The sequence below is a fragment of the Mercenaria mercenaria genome, chromosome 12 (assembly GCF_021730395.1).
Source record: "Mercenaria mercenaria strain notata chromosome 12, MADL_Memer_1, whole genome shotgun sequence".
Lineage (NCBI taxonomy): Eukaryota > Metazoa > Mollusca > Bivalvia > Venerida > Veneridae > Mercenaria > Mercenaria mercenaria.
In genome coordinates, this window is record NC_069372.1 from 36084986 (window position 1) to 36103054 (window position 18069).

Here is an 18069-nt window from a genome sequence, read left to right on the forward strand (position 1 = left end):
TCACTCTGACAAAAACCTATAAAGATGAATTTGAATTTTTAGGTACCATCTCTATGATTGAAAATAACAAAATAAGGTTAAACTTCTATCAGGAGATTCCACATTAAATGTATATTTATGAAGTACAAGTTGAATTCAACTCATATAGGTTCTACTATTATATGTTGATTCCATGCCATATAAGTATTACCACCTTCAGTTATTTGTATGTAATAAATTCTTTGATTAAGTAAGCATTACATAATGACAACTTATGAAATTCACATAACATTTAAAGACTGATGATTTAATTGTTATATACATCTACAACAAAACCTATTTAAAGCATAACACGTAACTAAGTAAAGTAATAGCATATTATTTTTGATTTGGTCTGTTCACAAGAAACAATGGAAAGCGCAACACCTCTTATGCCAGCTTGCACCAGCTTAGGCGTATTTTATGGTCATATTGCGATTTTAAATTTCCAGCATTTCGTGGAGAATGTTGGCACCTGGTCAAAAACACAGACCTTCAGTAAGCAAGCTAAATAGCTTCATAACATGAATAATTCTACCATAGAGCGAGGGTTCGAACCTAATTGAGCAATTATCCCAAAGGAGTAAAAATTATAACAACACTGAGTCAAGACAGGAAACAATATTTCAACAGAGCCAGCTGATTTTGAAAAAAATATATATTTGGAAGACACATTGATTTCATCTAACTATAAAAATTATATTCATTTGTTCTTTTCATATTCAGTATTACTTCGTCATATCAGTTTATACTAAAATTATGAAATTAATCTTTAACTGGTAGTCCTATAAATTTGAGCAACACATATTTTTATTGAAAGATTTACATTACAAAAACTTGTTGTTCAGGCGTAGAGATCACATGTTTCGATAAGGCACCTAATAAAAAATAATCTTGTTAATACTTTCCAAATAGCTTTCTATCTTGATTTATTGTAGAATATATATTATATAACGTTCTACCTCATTGTTGAAAAACTGACGGACAGACTGTCAAACTGACGGCTGACATTACTTAATATCTCCTTTGGTCATGGACGGTTTATTACCTGCACTGAATTTGGTTAAATATGTGTTCAAATACTGTTGCAGATCCTTGTCAGAGTTAATATATAATGATATAATTATCTCCAAATTTCAAATACGACTTTGAACGCTTTTTAAAGTTGATATTTAAGATGATTAACAACGTATATGATATTCTATTATATACCTATATAAATTCTGTAAAAAATCGGCTTGTATTTCACAATTAAATATAAAGAGACAGACAAAAATTAGGTATTGTGCCTTTTCAATTCCGTATTGTACCTTCCGTATTGCATGCTGCCGGACTATTTTCATTAATATGCATGATCCGACACGTTACTATAAATAGCGCACATAAAAACTTCACTAAGTTCCATTTAGTATTGATATACATTGAAGAGTTCGTTCAAGAACAAAACAAGAATCAAAATGGTAAAGGTATATAATAAAAGGGTCATTATAACAGTAGCCAGATCTGGGACTTTGTATTCGGCTCTCGTGGATTCTGCAAGGTCGGATCACACTCGGCGCTTGCGCGCATCGTGAGATCCGATCTGACAAAATCCATTCGAGCGGATACTGCATCCCAGATGAAGCTACTGTTATAATAACCCTATTTTACAGTACATATATCACAAGTTTTATATCCTGTCAACTGTCATGAAACTTTGTTTAATTAAAGACGTACACCACGGGATTTAGATGTATTTAGCAAGCCCATGTGTTTGATTTACAATGGCGAAGATGGCAAGCTTTATACTAAGTCAGGCACAATAGAGTCCATTTGTAAAATAGAAGCTAGGCTACATATTGTTGGAATTGCCGGCCCATTTCGAACTGGAAAGTCTTATCTTATTAACAAACTTGCTGGAAAATCTGGTATGTATAAACGAAAGTATTTAAGTTTTCAACGGGAAGGTTAGTGTGTGCTTGTAAAATGGCGACACACGCTTGTCATTATCTTTAGGCAAATTTTCATGACACAGTCTTTTAGAACATGATAAGAGTATTCAACTATTCACTTTGTGTTTTATTGTGAGTGATTCGTCAAATTAATGAACTTCATCTGAAATACATTAAAAATGTCATTGTCTTTGCGTTTTTAAACTAGTGCTCGTCGCAACACCAGATAAACAGGTAAATTTTTTATTCCAAATTTTCTTTTTTACTCATATTATAAGCAAAATATATAATATTAAACTATTGACACACCGGTATAAACATAAATCTACAACAAAATAACAAAATTAAAAAATACATATAGCTCGGCTGAAATTTAGCCTAAGTTATTTGATATGGCATTATCTACAGTACTTGGAGTTTGCCCATCTCAGCGTATATGCTGGATTAATATTTCGTATATCTTGCAGCAAGGGCGTTTTCTCGGTCAGATAGTTTCTGTAAGTCCTCTAGTTTTTCGATTTCATAACCCAGAAATAAGGCAAAAGCTCTTCTATTTATGTCATAAATACATTCATTTTGGGATCGTTGAAGACCAACGGGACATCCGTTTTTACCGTATGCCAAAGAAAAAAAATACACATTTTAATGAACCTGATCATTTTTTACGAAAAATGCGGAATTTGCCCTCTTTAAAAGTATCATTGGTAACAAAATTTAATGAAATTCTGCAAGACTGTTTCAGTACTGACTTTTAGACATTAAACGTTCTACTATGTAATTGTTGTAAAGTAATTAAAGGTTTCCTGTAACGGTTTATTCCATTGTTTTTATTTGTTCCGAATTTAGGGTCTCAAATACCCGACCTTCCAACCCATTTTATATTTTCGGCAGTTTAATAGCTAAGAAAAGTATTAAAATTGCTCTACTTTTTTAATGATATAGTATCAGACAGTTTTGCTACGGTTCATAACTTGATACTTTTTCATGAGAAACTATAAAACGCTGTATTCACTTAAGATTTAAGACAACTTGCATATAAACGCGAAGTATATCAATCAGAAAACACACTGTTTCTCAATAAATCGAGCCAATGAATGTCCAGTCAGAAATAGTGTAACAATAGTTTCTTTATGTTGTTTGTACAATCAAATATTTCGTTAACGAAAAAGGTACAGGAGGTCCATTGTCCCTACTTTTAGTTGTAGTGTTTTCTGTTGGTTTTTTTTTTTTTTTTTTTTGTTCTTTTTTTTTTTGTTTTTGTTTTTGTTTGTTGTTATTTTTTGTCGATTTGTGCTCTAACTTCAATGTTAATATTTGTCTTATGCAGTTTAATAGGTGTAAAAACTAATTTATTAAAAATGTTACATTGGCTTACCTCAGTAGGAAACAATGTTTAAAAGTCTAGTAACTACATATTTCTAATTTCAATAACGTGTGTTTCAGAAATATTACATTCGACAGGCAAACTGTAACATCAATGTACAAGATATGGCACAAATATGATTTCACATACGATGTATGTGAGGATACGAGAAGTCGTTTACATTTTTGTATTTTCTAAACCGGATACTCATACACGCATATATTAGTATTATATATATATATATATTATTGATATTACATCCTAAAACGGATTAAAAAAACGTTACTTTGAATATTTATTATAACAGTACCACTTATAACGGTACCAACAGTATTACTCAACAACATCAAACACTATAGAGATACGATAAATTGCATACTTCTTGAATAAATAAAAAGCTGTAAAACTCCATATAACTGGATCAATGTCACGAAAATGCAACAATAATGGCAATAAATGTATTTATAACAGTTTGGCACTATTTCAGAGGTCTACGCACTGATATATTTTTAGGGGCATTGAAGGGATTTTAATATATCTGGAGACTTATTGTTATAAAAATAGAAGGTAAAACATTCAAGTTCCACAAAAGAGTACATCAAAAGTATTTTTAGCATAAGCTGCTTTGCGATGTTTGAAACTGCTAATGCGTAAGACTTCTGAGGCAAAAATGAATATTTTGACAGCTATATCTTATCTATATGTATGTTTTTGATTGAAAATGACAGTACTTTTATCAATTGAAATGAATAACAAATTATTTAATTCCCTTGAAATGTACCTTATTTAATTAGATATCGTTTGATTTGTTTTATACTAATGAATAATTCAGCAGTTTTCTCTGATTAATTTTTATAAATGTAACCGATTTCAGCTGGTCATATTGACAAAAAAAATTAAATAAATGTAAAATCCTCTGCAATACCAGTTTAATTTCAATATAGTTATAACACTTCGAGCAGCTATACCTCTTCCATATGCATATGTTAGATCGAAGTTAAGACAGCCATTTTGAAAATCAAGGCCATTTTAATTTGAATAGTCTGTAAATACTAAAATATAGTATTTTGTTGACAGTTTAACTTATCTGAATTAAGTGTTGAGTTAATGCAACTAACCAAAAAACATCGTGGTGTCAGAGTTGAAATCATCCAATTTTTGCTATATTCACCAATATGCAGCACATTCGATGTTCTAACAATATATTTTTCATCGAATTCTGTTTAAAATCGTTGTTTTTCTAATAGATTTAAGATAAAAAATTTCTGATAAGGGATTCCCGGTTTATAAAAAAAGCAAACAGCATGTGAATTCCAGTCAGTGAGCACCTAGCAAACATCACGTGACAATAAGAGAAAATAACCATATCAATAGAACACACACGTATATGTATCGTACAATACTTCGACGTTTTGAAATATAGATAAACAAAACAATATCGTAATATGAATACGATTCGATGAAGACAAAATGAGTTAGTTGATCTAGTTCTAACATGTCTCCAAAATTGTGTCTCCAAAAAGTCACAATTGACAGGGAATTATGTTTTTAAATACACACAACCTTTAATATGATCAAATTTTTTTAAGCTTCCCAGTGATATTTTTAAAGCGTAGGTTAGCTTTTTTTGAGTTTTATAACAATCTTACACTTCACTTTGTTAAAATCATTGCCCGACAATAATTTCAGGATCGTTTGATTTAAAGTGTTAGGATAGGAATTATATGACGAATTATATGACTAGGGAAGTGCCTACAGTTTTAGTATCTTTAACAAGTAAATGGGTCCAATCGCCAAGGTGACTTTGTCTAAGACTAGCTGATAAACGAAATAGAATGTCCCATGTTAAAACGTATGGTGAGACTAAATATTTCGTATATAAAACTTTCCTCTGGCTACCTTGCCTAAATAATATCTGTACCAATGATTTGTATATGAATTCAGTTATGAACTAGATAATTTCAGGGATCAGACAAAAACCATTCGATGTTTCAACTATCAATCTTCAGCTTAAACTACTATAGGCTGGAGATACTATACCTGACTGCCTTTGTGTCGAAGTTTTCTTCAAACAATATCTTTAAACAACAACGTACGTGTCCTATCGCATAGGTGCTCAAGCTGCAACTCAGTAAGATTGCTCTGACTCATAGATTCTCAGCGCCTATATGCTATCACTTATAGCATTCAACTACGGTAACCATATAGGTAAAACCCTGATGTCTTGGCTGTACTTCACCAATAACGCTGAACCTCATCTATAAGCTGGAACACTCCTATTTTCTCAGTAGGTCAACAAAACCTATGTCCCTGATGCTCAACCTATATTTGCTATCATCTACATGTAAAGCATTTAAGTACCGTTATGGTAATACTCATATGCGTTGGTCCTGTAGCTCGAAACCTTGTTGAAATTCTGCAATTCTTCTTCAGTCTATGACCTTCAAACGTTTTCAATCCGCCCTGACAGTGTAGTTGCAATAACTCCTTCATCAAGGTACTAGGATAAATTATTAATTGAATCCTCGATGTGTCTTCTTCTATCGCTGGATACAGACTGATCTCTCTGGCACCCATCTTCCTATCTATACCTTAGCAGACGTGAGCTTTGATTGGTGCTATTTGTAGAACTTGTTTCTGACTGGTCCAAATTCGCACATAGCATTTTACGAAGAGTACCTGCTCTAACAAGATAGTTTGTTCCTTTCAACTGTTGTATATAATGTAAAGTGTGATGCTGTTATCCGGCTATCACTGAAAATACCTAAATCGTCAAGAAATGGCCAAATAATCCAATAATTAACACCAATTCAAATATAATTATAGCAATGACACAATGAAAAAAGTGGCATGCACTATCTGTGCTTACTTACTTATTACGTAAGCAATTTATCAGCTAAACAAATTATTCTGACATAAAGATACTACCAATTTTCTGTGAAAATAAGTTCTGAAACAACACAATAAATGAACAAGAGGGCTATGAAGGCCCTGTATCGCTCACCTGACCTATTGACCTAAAGATCATAAGGATTAACATTCTGACCAAGCTTCCTTAAGATATGGTCATAAATGTGGCCTCTAAAGTGTTAACTAGCTTTTCCTTTGATCTGACCCGGTGACCTTAGTTTTTGACCCAACATGTCCCAGATTCGAACTTGACCTAAAGATCATCAAGATTAACATTCTGACTAAGTTTCATGAAGATACAGTCATAAACGTGGCCTCTAGAGTGTTAACAAGCTTTTCCTGTGATTTGACCAAGTGACCTAGTTTTTGACCCCAACTGACCCAGATTTGACCTTGGCCTGTAGTTCATCAAGATTAACATTCTGATCAAGTTTCATTAAGATATGGTTATAAATGTGGCCTCTACAGTGTTAACTAGCTTTTCCTTTGATTTGACCTGGTGACCTAGTTTTTGATCCTACATGACCCAGATTCAAACTGGACCTTGAGATCAACTAATTAACATTCTGACCAAGTTTCATGAAGATGCAGTCATAAAAGTGGCCTCTACAGTGTTAACAAGGTTTTCCTTTAATTTGACCTGGTGACCTAGATTTTGACCCCAGATAAACCAATATCAAACTCTTCTAAGATTTTATTGAGGGTAACATTCTGATAAAGTTTTATCAAGATTAGGTCAAAATTGTGACCTCTATAGAGTTAACAAGCTTTTCCTTTGATTTGACCTGGTGACCTAGTTTTTGATTCCAGATAACCCAATATCAAACTCGTCCAAGATTTTATAGAGGGTAACATTCTGACCAAGTTTCATTAAGATTGGGTCAAAATTGTGACCTCTAGAGTGTTAACAAGCTTTTCCTTTGATTTGCCCTTGTGACCTAGTTTTTGACCCCAGATGACTTAATGTCAAACTCGTTCAAGATTTTACTGAGGGTAACATTCTGACCAAGATTCATTAAGATTAGGCAAAAACTGTGACCTCTAGAGTGTTAACAGTCAAATTGTTGACGACAAAAGTGTGTCCTCTAGAGCGTTAACAAGCATTTCCTTTGATTTGACCTGGTGACCTAGTTTTTGACCCTAGATGACCTAATATCAAAATCGTCCAAGGTTTTATTGAGTGTAACATTCTGACCAAGTTTCATTAAGATTGGGCCAAAACTGTGACCTCTAGAGTGTTAACAGTCAAATTGTTGACGCCGACGCCGACGGACGGACGGACGACGACGGACGACGGACACAGGGTGATCACAAAAGCTCACCTTTGAGCACTTCGTGCTCAGGTGAGCTAAAAATCAAATCGGTAGACGAGTCTATAAATTGAAACATCAAACTGCATGCGTAGTCACGTGACGATAGCGTCTAAAAATACTTTCACATCTTGTTTTATATCTATCAAAAGTGTTGCAACGGTTTATAAAATTCATGAGAAAAACTGCAAAAACTTTAATGCTTCCGTTCTTTTTTTTTTTTTGGAAACTATAAACTTGTCAGCCATTATGTTCCTATAAATATATTAAACATTGGTGGCATTTTGCCTTTCGGTAAAGATTTCTTTTAAAAAATCACAAATCACAATGTGTGAGTTAGTCTCTTTAAAGCAATCACAATAACATAATTTTGGAACAATTTTAGTGAGCCAGTTTGTAACGATTGTCGTCTTTAACAAAGATTATACTTTTGAATAAGCTTCTCTTTTGATGTTTTGCAATGGAGTGGTAATGACTTCTATGAAGTTTTGCACTTGCGTCAGCATTTGCACTGCTTACACAATTTCTACATCTGTAGTAAAGAGAAGATATGTTACTTAGCGACAAACGACACCCATACCTTAAGCCGATACTAAGATACATAGATATTTGAATATTAGGCAGTAATTATTTTATATTGTTTCTGTATGGCAAACATGAGGATGATATTTCTTTTTAAATCATGCGAAGTTCAAAAATTTAAAGTTTTCCGAAACTATATGTACTATTATGATGGGTTTGGTACATATTTACATTTTACTTGGCATGTTATAAAAAAGTAAGCATTGTCTAACGAACAAAGCAAAATATTAGTATTCTCGGCAACATAAGATAAGATTTGTGGTAGTATATTTCACATAAACTTCGTTTTCACCATCTGATAAAACATGTGTCTGAATTTAGCCAGAGCAACCAGAACAGCCAGGTAGCCAGAAAACAGCCCTAACCCTGAACCTAAAACTGGCTACTCTGCCTAGTCTGGCTACTCTGGCTAAGTTCATGCATTTTGATTAAACGTTGTGCGAATATAAGGCTTAACTGCATTCAGTCGACTCGTACATTTTTGAAGTTGTCATTAAATTTTACTGACATTTTTCTTAGACTGACATCCACCCTTAAAAGTTTCCTTAAGGATAGTGTATCATCGTGATATAGCGCAAATTTTGGGTAATTTCTTAGGTACGACTTTCACTTTCTTTGCATCAGTCGACAGACCGAATAGTTTGAAAATGGTGACAAAAATTATATAGCACAATAATCTATTTAGTTCAGAATTCCAACTGAACTCTATTATATTTCAACTTTATCTCCTTAATAACATACCCAGTTATAAAGATAGTTTGTCAGTTTGTTTCAACCAACCATCTGCTTAGAATAAATCCCTTTACAAACATGTTTATTTGATAATTTCTATGTAACGTAATACTCGCACACACACACATAAACATGGCTAGTAACAAAAGCACCAATGGATGGTTTAAACTCTTTTATTGCGCATAAATCCTCACTTTTTACCTACCAGTTTGTTTTGTAAATATATTGATATTGAAATTATGAAAAGAGAAAAGCAAATATGATTACATTAAATGAATGGCATTATTTCGATCGATTCGTCAAAAACATGACCGTCAGAGGGCATGACCACTTTTCCCTGTATGTACAAAAATTAATGCAGTGAAAGTTTTAACAATTACTTGTTAGAAACTGCATGTCCGGTTTTAAAACAAGTTTAACGTAAGATCGTTTATAAAGCTGTTCATACCATTCTGATTAATCAATAAAACATGGCTACAAGAACTAATACTAGAAACAACACTTAGACAACATCTCCCTCTTAATCGTTGCAAATAATTTCCCAGAATTGTTTCTGTGATGATTATCTGTCAAGATTCTGCTAGTTATACCGATCCGCTGAAAAACATGGCGGCCAGTTTCAATATATGTTTACAGTTGGAATTTTAAAACAAATCTTTTTGTCAGCAATTGTTTGTCCGCTTTTAAAATAATTATACACAGATGTTGGAAACGCTGGTCCAAGTTTGAAATCACTACAACAGATATGTTCCTTGGGTTCCCGTCTACCAGTATTGTTACAAATTATTCTTATTTAGAAAATAGCTACCGGAGCTGTAAACAAATCTTTTTCTGACCCTATGGTCTCATTTTGAAATAATTTCACCGAAATATATTTTGGGTAACCTTCTAAAAAAATTCAAAATTATGGTTGCTTGGGACTGAGCTAACTTTCCCTATATAGCTGTATGGAATACTTGTCATCTGAATCTGCAGGCCAGTATTCATAGTATTTTGGAAGGGACTATCGAAAATATTACCTTTCTGAGCAGAGATATTCTGGTAAGCGATTTACGACAATAATGACACACTGGCATTGTACTCACCGTCCGGTGATGTTAACTGATATAACCATGTTTACACAATATGATTTAATCAACTGATACTTTTCAGAACACATATATCGGGTTTTTCATTTCATTCCCAACATTATTTAGTACAAGTACATACATGTAGTACCTACATCCTCTCGGAAGAATAGGAATAAGATGAAAAGCATCAATAAATCTAAAAATATCCGTGACATATATTGTCATAAAAAGTTTTGATGTTCATCGTGAGGAAAAAAAGATACGATTGCAAGAGTGACACCAATATATCGCAAAGTTTTAGTCACAGAATTATTGCATTTTTTTTATGTAGAATTATATGAAATCATTAATATTTTGTGATTCTATCCGCCGACGAAATTAAATCCGTACGAACGTATAATATTCCCATTCATTACACCTTCACAAGTTGAACCAATGAACCATACAGTGGCATTCTATTTTGGAGCAAATCAAGAAGTTAATGCCCATGAAATTAAAGTTTTGATGATTTTATAGTACCAAAGCAAACTTTTGTTTTACATTTAACCATCTTGAGTTAATTACAGTAGAAATAATGTATAAATAAACCACTTACCTCATACAAAATAAAGATTTGTTCTTAGGTTAGAAGTCAATAATTTCAATCAATAAAATACCCAACCATTATATAGTACTGATTCATAATTAAAAGATCATGAGTATTCTTTTCCTTTTTGCGGCCTAATTTTCAGTTTAGAAAGCTTTAGTTTATATAGATTTTTGATAATTTATGAATATATTGAAGGATTTATTGTGGGAGATTCGACAAAAGCCGTCACTAAAGGAATTTGGGTTTGGTGCAGACAGCACCCAACTTGCTCCGAAGAGCCTACAGTACTTGTTTTACTAGATACAGAAGGTCTAGGTGACATCAAGAAAGTAAGAATTTAGTTTTAATATGTATCCTTCAACATAACGTTTCATTAGAACATATATGTAAGGTGCGAAATCAACCAACTTATGTTTGATATTCATTTTGATGTCGGAGGGAACTCCAAAAAAAGAATACTTAATTTGAATAGATAAATCTAGCTTTAGTCATTCAAATTATTTATATCTATATTTCTTACACTTGAAAACAAATGGTTATCATCTACAAATTTCTGCTATAAACTGTGCAATGGCTATGTTGACTACCCACGTTTTAAATACCCGCGTTTTGAATTGTTCTTTGTATTTTCTCAGGGAAACAAACATCACGATCAAAAGATCATGACGTTAGTAACACTTTTGTGCAATTCGTTGGTCTACAATATGATTGGACGGTTTGATGACGATTCAATGAGTAAACTCTCGTATCCTTAAAGATAACCAATGACCGTCATTGCTTAAAATATTTAATCGATAGATATTTACACCAGATATAGAAATATAGAAAATACAATTCAACTGTACTTAACTTTACTTAACTTATATATATTGTAAGTTTGTTCATGAAAACTATATAGATAAATCAAAAGATGCAATAAGCAAAGAAATTTCAACTACGTAGTTTGATTAATTGAACAAAAAAGTGGTCTTACATTATTTCTTTAACATCGGTTTGGTTTTATTGGTTTAGACTTAGTCAAGTACTATTGAAAAGACTAACTTAAGTGAAACGTATTCTATGTTGTAATAAAATGTGTTAAAAATGTTATAAATGGCGTACTTGGAGGCTCTGATTCTGTACAATCCTTAATGCACTCAAGTTTCGCATCACAGATATCAAGTTGGGTAAAATTTGGAGACACAGCAGAAAACGAAGAAAAGTTAGGATGTGTCATGCCTGAACTTGTGCTCGTTTTACGAGACTTTATACTAAAGTTTGCAAAGGGAATAGACTCTCCTAAAGCATACTTTGAAGACTGCTTGTGTGCAGACAGTGGTATTGAGGAGTACGACGAACCACGGCGGGACCTAAAGAAGTATTTCCCTGACAGAGAATGCTTTGTGCTTCCGACTCCTGGTGATGACGATGTTATGGCACGTTTGGATTCAGCAAAAGATTCAGAATTAAAGGAAACATTCAAAAAGGGCGTGAACGAAATGACAGAGCACATTCTTGGCTCTCCTCCCAAGCTAATGTTTGACAGTGAAGCGAAGGTATCCAGTCCGATAAACGGCACGAGTAAGTGTCATAATATTTCCCTATCAACTATTTAACTTTTTTTTAAATGGGGATCTTTTTAAAACATCTTGAAGTTAACAGTAGCAAATTATTAAATCATGTTTTATCCAGTTCATTTTTACATGCTACAAGATATTGACATAATATGTTTGGTACAGATTGACGTTGAACCATGGCATTTTAATACGAAGCATATTAGTATAGAAATAAAACGGTATTACTACTACTTTTGCTGGGCATGGAAAGTAATTCACTCTTGCAGTATGTTTACCGGTGCTGGAAAAATCCATCTTACGGTGTAAGATTACTCTCGTGCTTTAAATGACATATCACGAACTACATATATGTAGAAGACTTATGTAGTTATTTATATTTTATTATAAAAAACGGAATAAAAGAATTTTATTATTGTTCCTTCTCAATAGAAGGAACACTTATGGTGAATATGTCACACTTGACTGAGCATGTAATGGATGCAAGGGTATCATCAAAGGAATCCGATTTCCCGTAGTGCGCCGCCATCTTGGTCTTATGCATATTCATTACAAATAGCCTCTAGCCCAATATGTGTTTACGCATAATCAATCTTTATTTCAGTCTTTATAGTGCAATACAACTACTAAAATAACAGAACAACAAGACACAATAATAAAGTTTAAATCATGTAACTCCTCAATTGAATATATTATAGTAAAGAATCGAGATTAATGAAATGAATATGAATATGCATCATCTAAAAATAGACTCCCGCCAAAACAAAATTTACGTAATGAAATTGTCCCTGGTCACGTGAATTTTTTAGCTTCTAACGTTTCGGATTTGCAGGTGCTTTCTTTTGCGTACTTTTTTACTCTTCCTGATTTGTTTTTCGAATCGTAAATGCATGTATTAAATTTCTTTGTGTTAAGTGTGCAAGTACTCGCTGGTGTAGTCGCGTGATGAAAATATCCGGAACACAGACTGCAAGACAAATGCTTCCAAATAGCAGAATATGTACTGCACTTGCTTATATTAAAAAAACAATTTTGGGTTATGATAAAACTGTTAATACTTAGATTAGTTCTTAATTAAGTTTGCACCAATAATGACAGCACATATTTTTCTCATTGCATTATTAAACATTGTAACATTATGCTAAAACAATATCCCTTAATATATTTTATATGCGCTAGAAGGAACCTTTTGGTAAGCTAAATCTTGTTATTTCTTAATATCGGTATGCAAGAAAAAGATTATGTCACTGGTTATGGGTGCAAATGGGAATATCCGGCTCTCGGCTAACCGTTTAGGTGGTAACTTGGCTGTAGCCTCGTTACCACCTAAACAGTACCCTCGATGCCGGAAATTCCCATTTGCACCTAAAACCAGTGAAAGAGTCTTATAGTCTCCTTTAACTGCATGACTGTAGTATCAGATCCTACTAAAACAATGTAGCTGCTCAAATGCTACTTGTACCATGGTTAAATGTTCTTGCTGTCGTTTGTTACAGACGAAGTCCAGGTCTTACTAATATACCTTTAATGCTGTTATCAAGTGGCTGGGGCTCCGTGGCCGAGTGGTTAAGGTCGCTGACTTCAAATCACTTGCCCCTCATCGATGTGGGTTCGAGCTTCACTCGGGGCGTTGAACTCTTCATGTGACGAAGCCATCCAGCTGGCTTACGGAAAGTCGGTGGTTCTACCCAGGTGCCCGCTCGTGATGAAATAATGCACCTGGGGTCTTCTTACTGTAATCTACATGCTCCGTAACCCCTCTCTAAAGTCTAGTTTGTTTTGTAATGCCCATAGTTTCCTCGTTAAGGGTAGTTCATTAGTTTTTGACTGGGGTCATACGGCGCTTTTCATTGAATTGCAATCAAGTGTAACATTGAAGGGTCCATGTACACCACCGCAGTGTTTATACGTCTGCGAAAGTCTCTAAATTATAATTTGGTATTTGTTACATGCTCCAATGTTGAGATCTGTTCGCGCCGGTGCTAGATGATACCACAGATAATGTAGCATAACAACTATGGCAACTCTAACAATTGTAAAATGAGGTCATATATAAACTATGACGAAATTCATGTATCTTTCAGCTCTGCCTTTTCAGCACGTATTTGTTTTGAAAACTAGCAGCTACACAGGGGTTAGCAACAACGCTATCATAACATATAATACAATTTCTTCGAACCTCAGGCAAACTTCTGTTCCGACACAGCTATCTAAAACTAGAGCTCTTTATAAACTGTGCTTAATAAACATAGAAAGGTGTATTCATCAAAGTAAATATGTTTCCTTCACAACGCCGGTATTAAAGTTATCAAAGGTACATCGATGATCTATAAAAGCGTACCTGCATTTCTTTTAACGTTTGCTTGTTTCAAAATTGCAGACTAGTGAAACGTTACATTTGTTATTACAATTCCTCTAGACTCGTCGATGTGTGTTAAGGTCTTTGTCAGTCGATTTGGACTTAATATTTAATGACCTTCGTAAACCGAAAATAAAGACGAACAAACCGACGACCTATCGTTAAATATATTTATTTCAGTCTTGTTACGAGACATGATCTTAACATCAAATGTCATCAAGTGGTGTGCTTTTCGTGCTTTTACAGTATTCAAAAGTCTTGTGGAACACTACGTTGACTGCATTAACAATGGTCGCATTCCGAATATTGAAGATGCATATTTCATTGCTGCAAAGGAAAAGAATAAAGCGATTGGGGAGAAGATTATTGAACAGTTCAAAGCAGAAATAAAACGTGTTTTCCCGCTACCATTACCCGCCATCGAAGAAGTTCAAAATAAAGTGTTTCAGCTCATAAGTGATGAACTACATTCTTGCCGAAAAAAGATGAAAATGGATAAAGACTTTGAAATAGAAGATGACGTCAGGGTTTGTATGATTCGGCTGTAGCGTGAAGGAAATTTCAAGAGAGATAAAAACTATTAAAAAAAACAACAAAAGCAACTGTTTTTTTTTTTTTTCTTTTGATAATTGGGTATTAAATTCTGTTCGGCAGGTTAATATAGCGATATCATAAACAGAAAATTTTGCCTTTTATGTTTTAAGTCAAACAAACGCACAGTAAATTTTAAGAAATGAGACATCAAATTATAGCGGTGGTGTCTGACTTAAATTCCCATGATTAATCCTGTGAAATTATGGCAGGATAAAATAGCTACCAACCTGTCACAGAATTTTAGAAATAAGATATATTGCGGGTAAGGATAATTTTAACAGGTACTTTATAGTTTTTGCCATATTTTGCATTACAGACCACACTTCACTATGTATATTTTTTTGCTGTAATTACGCTAAAAGTACGATTCTAAGTAAATGGGTGTTTAGGATCCCTTTTATCTGTTTTTGTTCACATAAGGGATGTAACATTTAAATTACTAACACGCACAATGTAAATTAAAGTAGTGCGACTGAGTTTGTGTTTAGAGTAAATATTACCAAAAAATTGAAACTAAACAGAGAAAAATAACTAATTAAAAATGGCAAATACCATACTAATTATTTGCATGAACTTTGTAAACCAATGTATTGGATTATATACATTTCTCATTTCTGTGATCCAAAAATTAGTTTATCGGATTTCATCATCATACATGCGATAAGAAATGCAACACATTGAAAAAGCAACAAAGTGAGCGATGTATTTTTTGGATAGTTTCGTTAATGAAATAAGAAGTTTCTAAATAACTCTGCGCTATCTGGAGCCATGTAATGAAAGCATATATTAGTTGTTGGTCACAGTGCAAATAGATTGATTAGACATATCTTTTTTACATTTGATGTGATGACATTACAGAAGGCCTTGGAACAAATCTGGCATGATTATAGAAAGGAAAACTCAAGATCCCTACAGAAAACATTACTTTGCTATTTGGATGAAAGATATAGTACAAGTAGCGAAAATGAAAGTGGATACGAAGCATTCAAGGACAGGATGAATAAACTCAAGACAGAGTTTAAGAAATCATTTAATCATATTGATGAGGATGAGGTAAATTCCTTCACTCTTTATTTTGTTTTATTCTAAAGCAGCTATTTCAATCTTCAGATTTCATCTATATAACCTAATGAAAATTTATATTTTTTACGTTTACAGTTTCTTAACGTTTTGCAGTAGTATACATGAAAACTATTAAAAGAATCCAGAACACTAGTTTCTTCAACTAAGCACCGTTGTATAGCAGAAATACATCATTATAAAAAGCGTTAAACCCATCAATCAAACAAAAAATACTAAACATTAAATGTGCGATGTAACTGATGATGCATTCAAAAAAAGGAACACTTCAGCGCGAGATGATTTATTGAACCAAACTAAAGCATACCAGTTCTCAATTTGGTAAAAAAAAATGTTTAACTGAATACTGTTTCAGGTAATCCGTGCCTGGGCTTCTTTCAGTGACAAAATGCAAGAAACTGAAATTAACGTTCTGAGGAAAGATCGTCATCTTACAAATTCCGAAAAAGAAGGTATATATATATATATCTAAATACAAACAAGAGCTGTCCGTCAGACAGCTAATGCTCGACTATTCGAATTGTTGTCTTAGAAACAGAAATATTACCCTGAATGTTAAAATATCTATAGAGTTTCAATTCAATATCTGCATTAGTTTTGCTGATAGTAACTTGTATGTAAGATTTTCTAAGTCCAAAGAGGATATAATTCTGCCAAAATACATGTCATAGTTATGAGACTTAACACAAGGTAGAGTAGAATAGCAAGAACTATTCTTCAGATAGATAGTCGATCTAATAAAAGAGCCGCAGCTATTCATTAATGATCGTCTTTTGCCAGTACCAATCTGACGAAAGTTAGTACAATGCAACCATCATGATAGCAGTTCAGGCTTATTAACAGTAAGAAGATCAGTTCTCAGTCTGTTCATAATACTAAAAATGAGTGTCGTTCCGTCCGAAATTTATATAAACATTAGTATACTATGTCCCTGGAATCACTGGTTCAATTACAAGAAGATACAGAAGATAAAGCTGTTAGTAATGCTGGTTGTTGAGCATATGTATTTCAAATGAACTTCACTAAATAGCAGACACAGAAATATATATGTATATATTTTATATTCAAGAACAAATTAACCAGCTTAAAGCCGAAAACGAAAAGGTCTTAGCTGAAACGAGGAAACGGGGTGAGCTGGAAGCACAACGTTTGTGGGAGAAACTCAAACTTCAAAAAGAAAGGGAAATGCATGCGGAAAATGAAATGAAACATCTACGTGGTGAATTGAATGCACTGAAGCACAGAACATTTTACGGAAGACTAAAGTATCTTTTGTCTGGAAATTAAACTAATCTGCTGACTGCAGTTGAAATGAAAAAAAAAAACCAAAACATAATCGTATATAGTGCACACGAAATATTCAAAGGCAATTCACAGAACATTTTTGTACGAATAAATTTTTAACTTTCATGCTTAAACTCTTCAATGCTCTTTCATTTTAAACAATTATTCGAGAATGTCACGATACGTGTTTAAAGCTATGGACAAGACATTTGATATGAGAACCATGAACTGAACCAAACAATAAATCAAATTCCATTTGAAACAGACTTTGTTTCCTGAAATGTTTACTTCAGTTCTTAGACTATTAGAATTACTTACATCTTTAACAAAATTTAATTCCGAGAAAGTTTCATAGATATATTGAAATAAAAAAAATATATCATTTTTTTTTTAAATGGAGAACCTTTCTTTTGCTGAACCTTATATACCATACACAACGGAAAGAAAAACATCACGAGTAACTATTTTTTGCTGAGGTAATTATATTAATTAATAAAAAAGAGCTCTTAAGAGTATCTCTAAATTAAATTTACTCAACTATTTTTGTTATCTTTACATAAGATTTCCTACACATAATAACAGTATAAATAAACTATCATTACAACATCCATACACCTTGCATAAAAAGAAAAACAACCTTATATTATACTTTCTATTCTTTGCGTCTTCTTAACTTTTACGGACATCCCTTGTT

At 33.1% G+C, this 18069-nt stretch overlaps 1 protein-coding gene across 4 annotated transcripts in view; it reads left to right on the forward strand.

Annotated features, from left to right (window-relative positions):
- LOC128547321 (guanylate-binding protein 2-like) overlaps nucleotides 1–17712 on the forward strand; it is a 44002-nt gene extending 26290 nt beyond the window's left edge. For all 4 annotated transcript variants that reach the window (XM_053519661.1, XM_053519662.1, XM_053519663.1 and 1 more), the window contains 8 exons: nucleotides 1729–1925; nucleotides 10701–10834; nucleotides 11141–11250; nucleotides 11647–12065; nucleotides 14664–14944; nucleotides 15870–16064; nucleotides 16447–16543; nucleotides 17161–17712. In XM_053519661.1, the coding sequence (XP_053375636.1) occupies nucleotides 1729–1925; nucleotides 10701–10834; nucleotides 11141–11250; nucleotides 11647–12065; nucleotides 14664–14944; nucleotides 15870–16064; nucleotides 16447–16543; nucleotides 17161–17378 (1651 nt within the window). In that variant the 3' untranslated portion in view covers nucleotides 17379–17712. The remainder of the gene's footprint in view (nucleotides 1–1728; nucleotides 1926–10700; nucleotides 10835–11140; nucleotides 11251–11646; nucleotides 12066–14663; nucleotides 14945–15869; nucleotides 16065–16446; nucleotides 16544–17160) is intronic.
- Nucleotides 17713–18069: the final 357 nt, after the last annotated feature.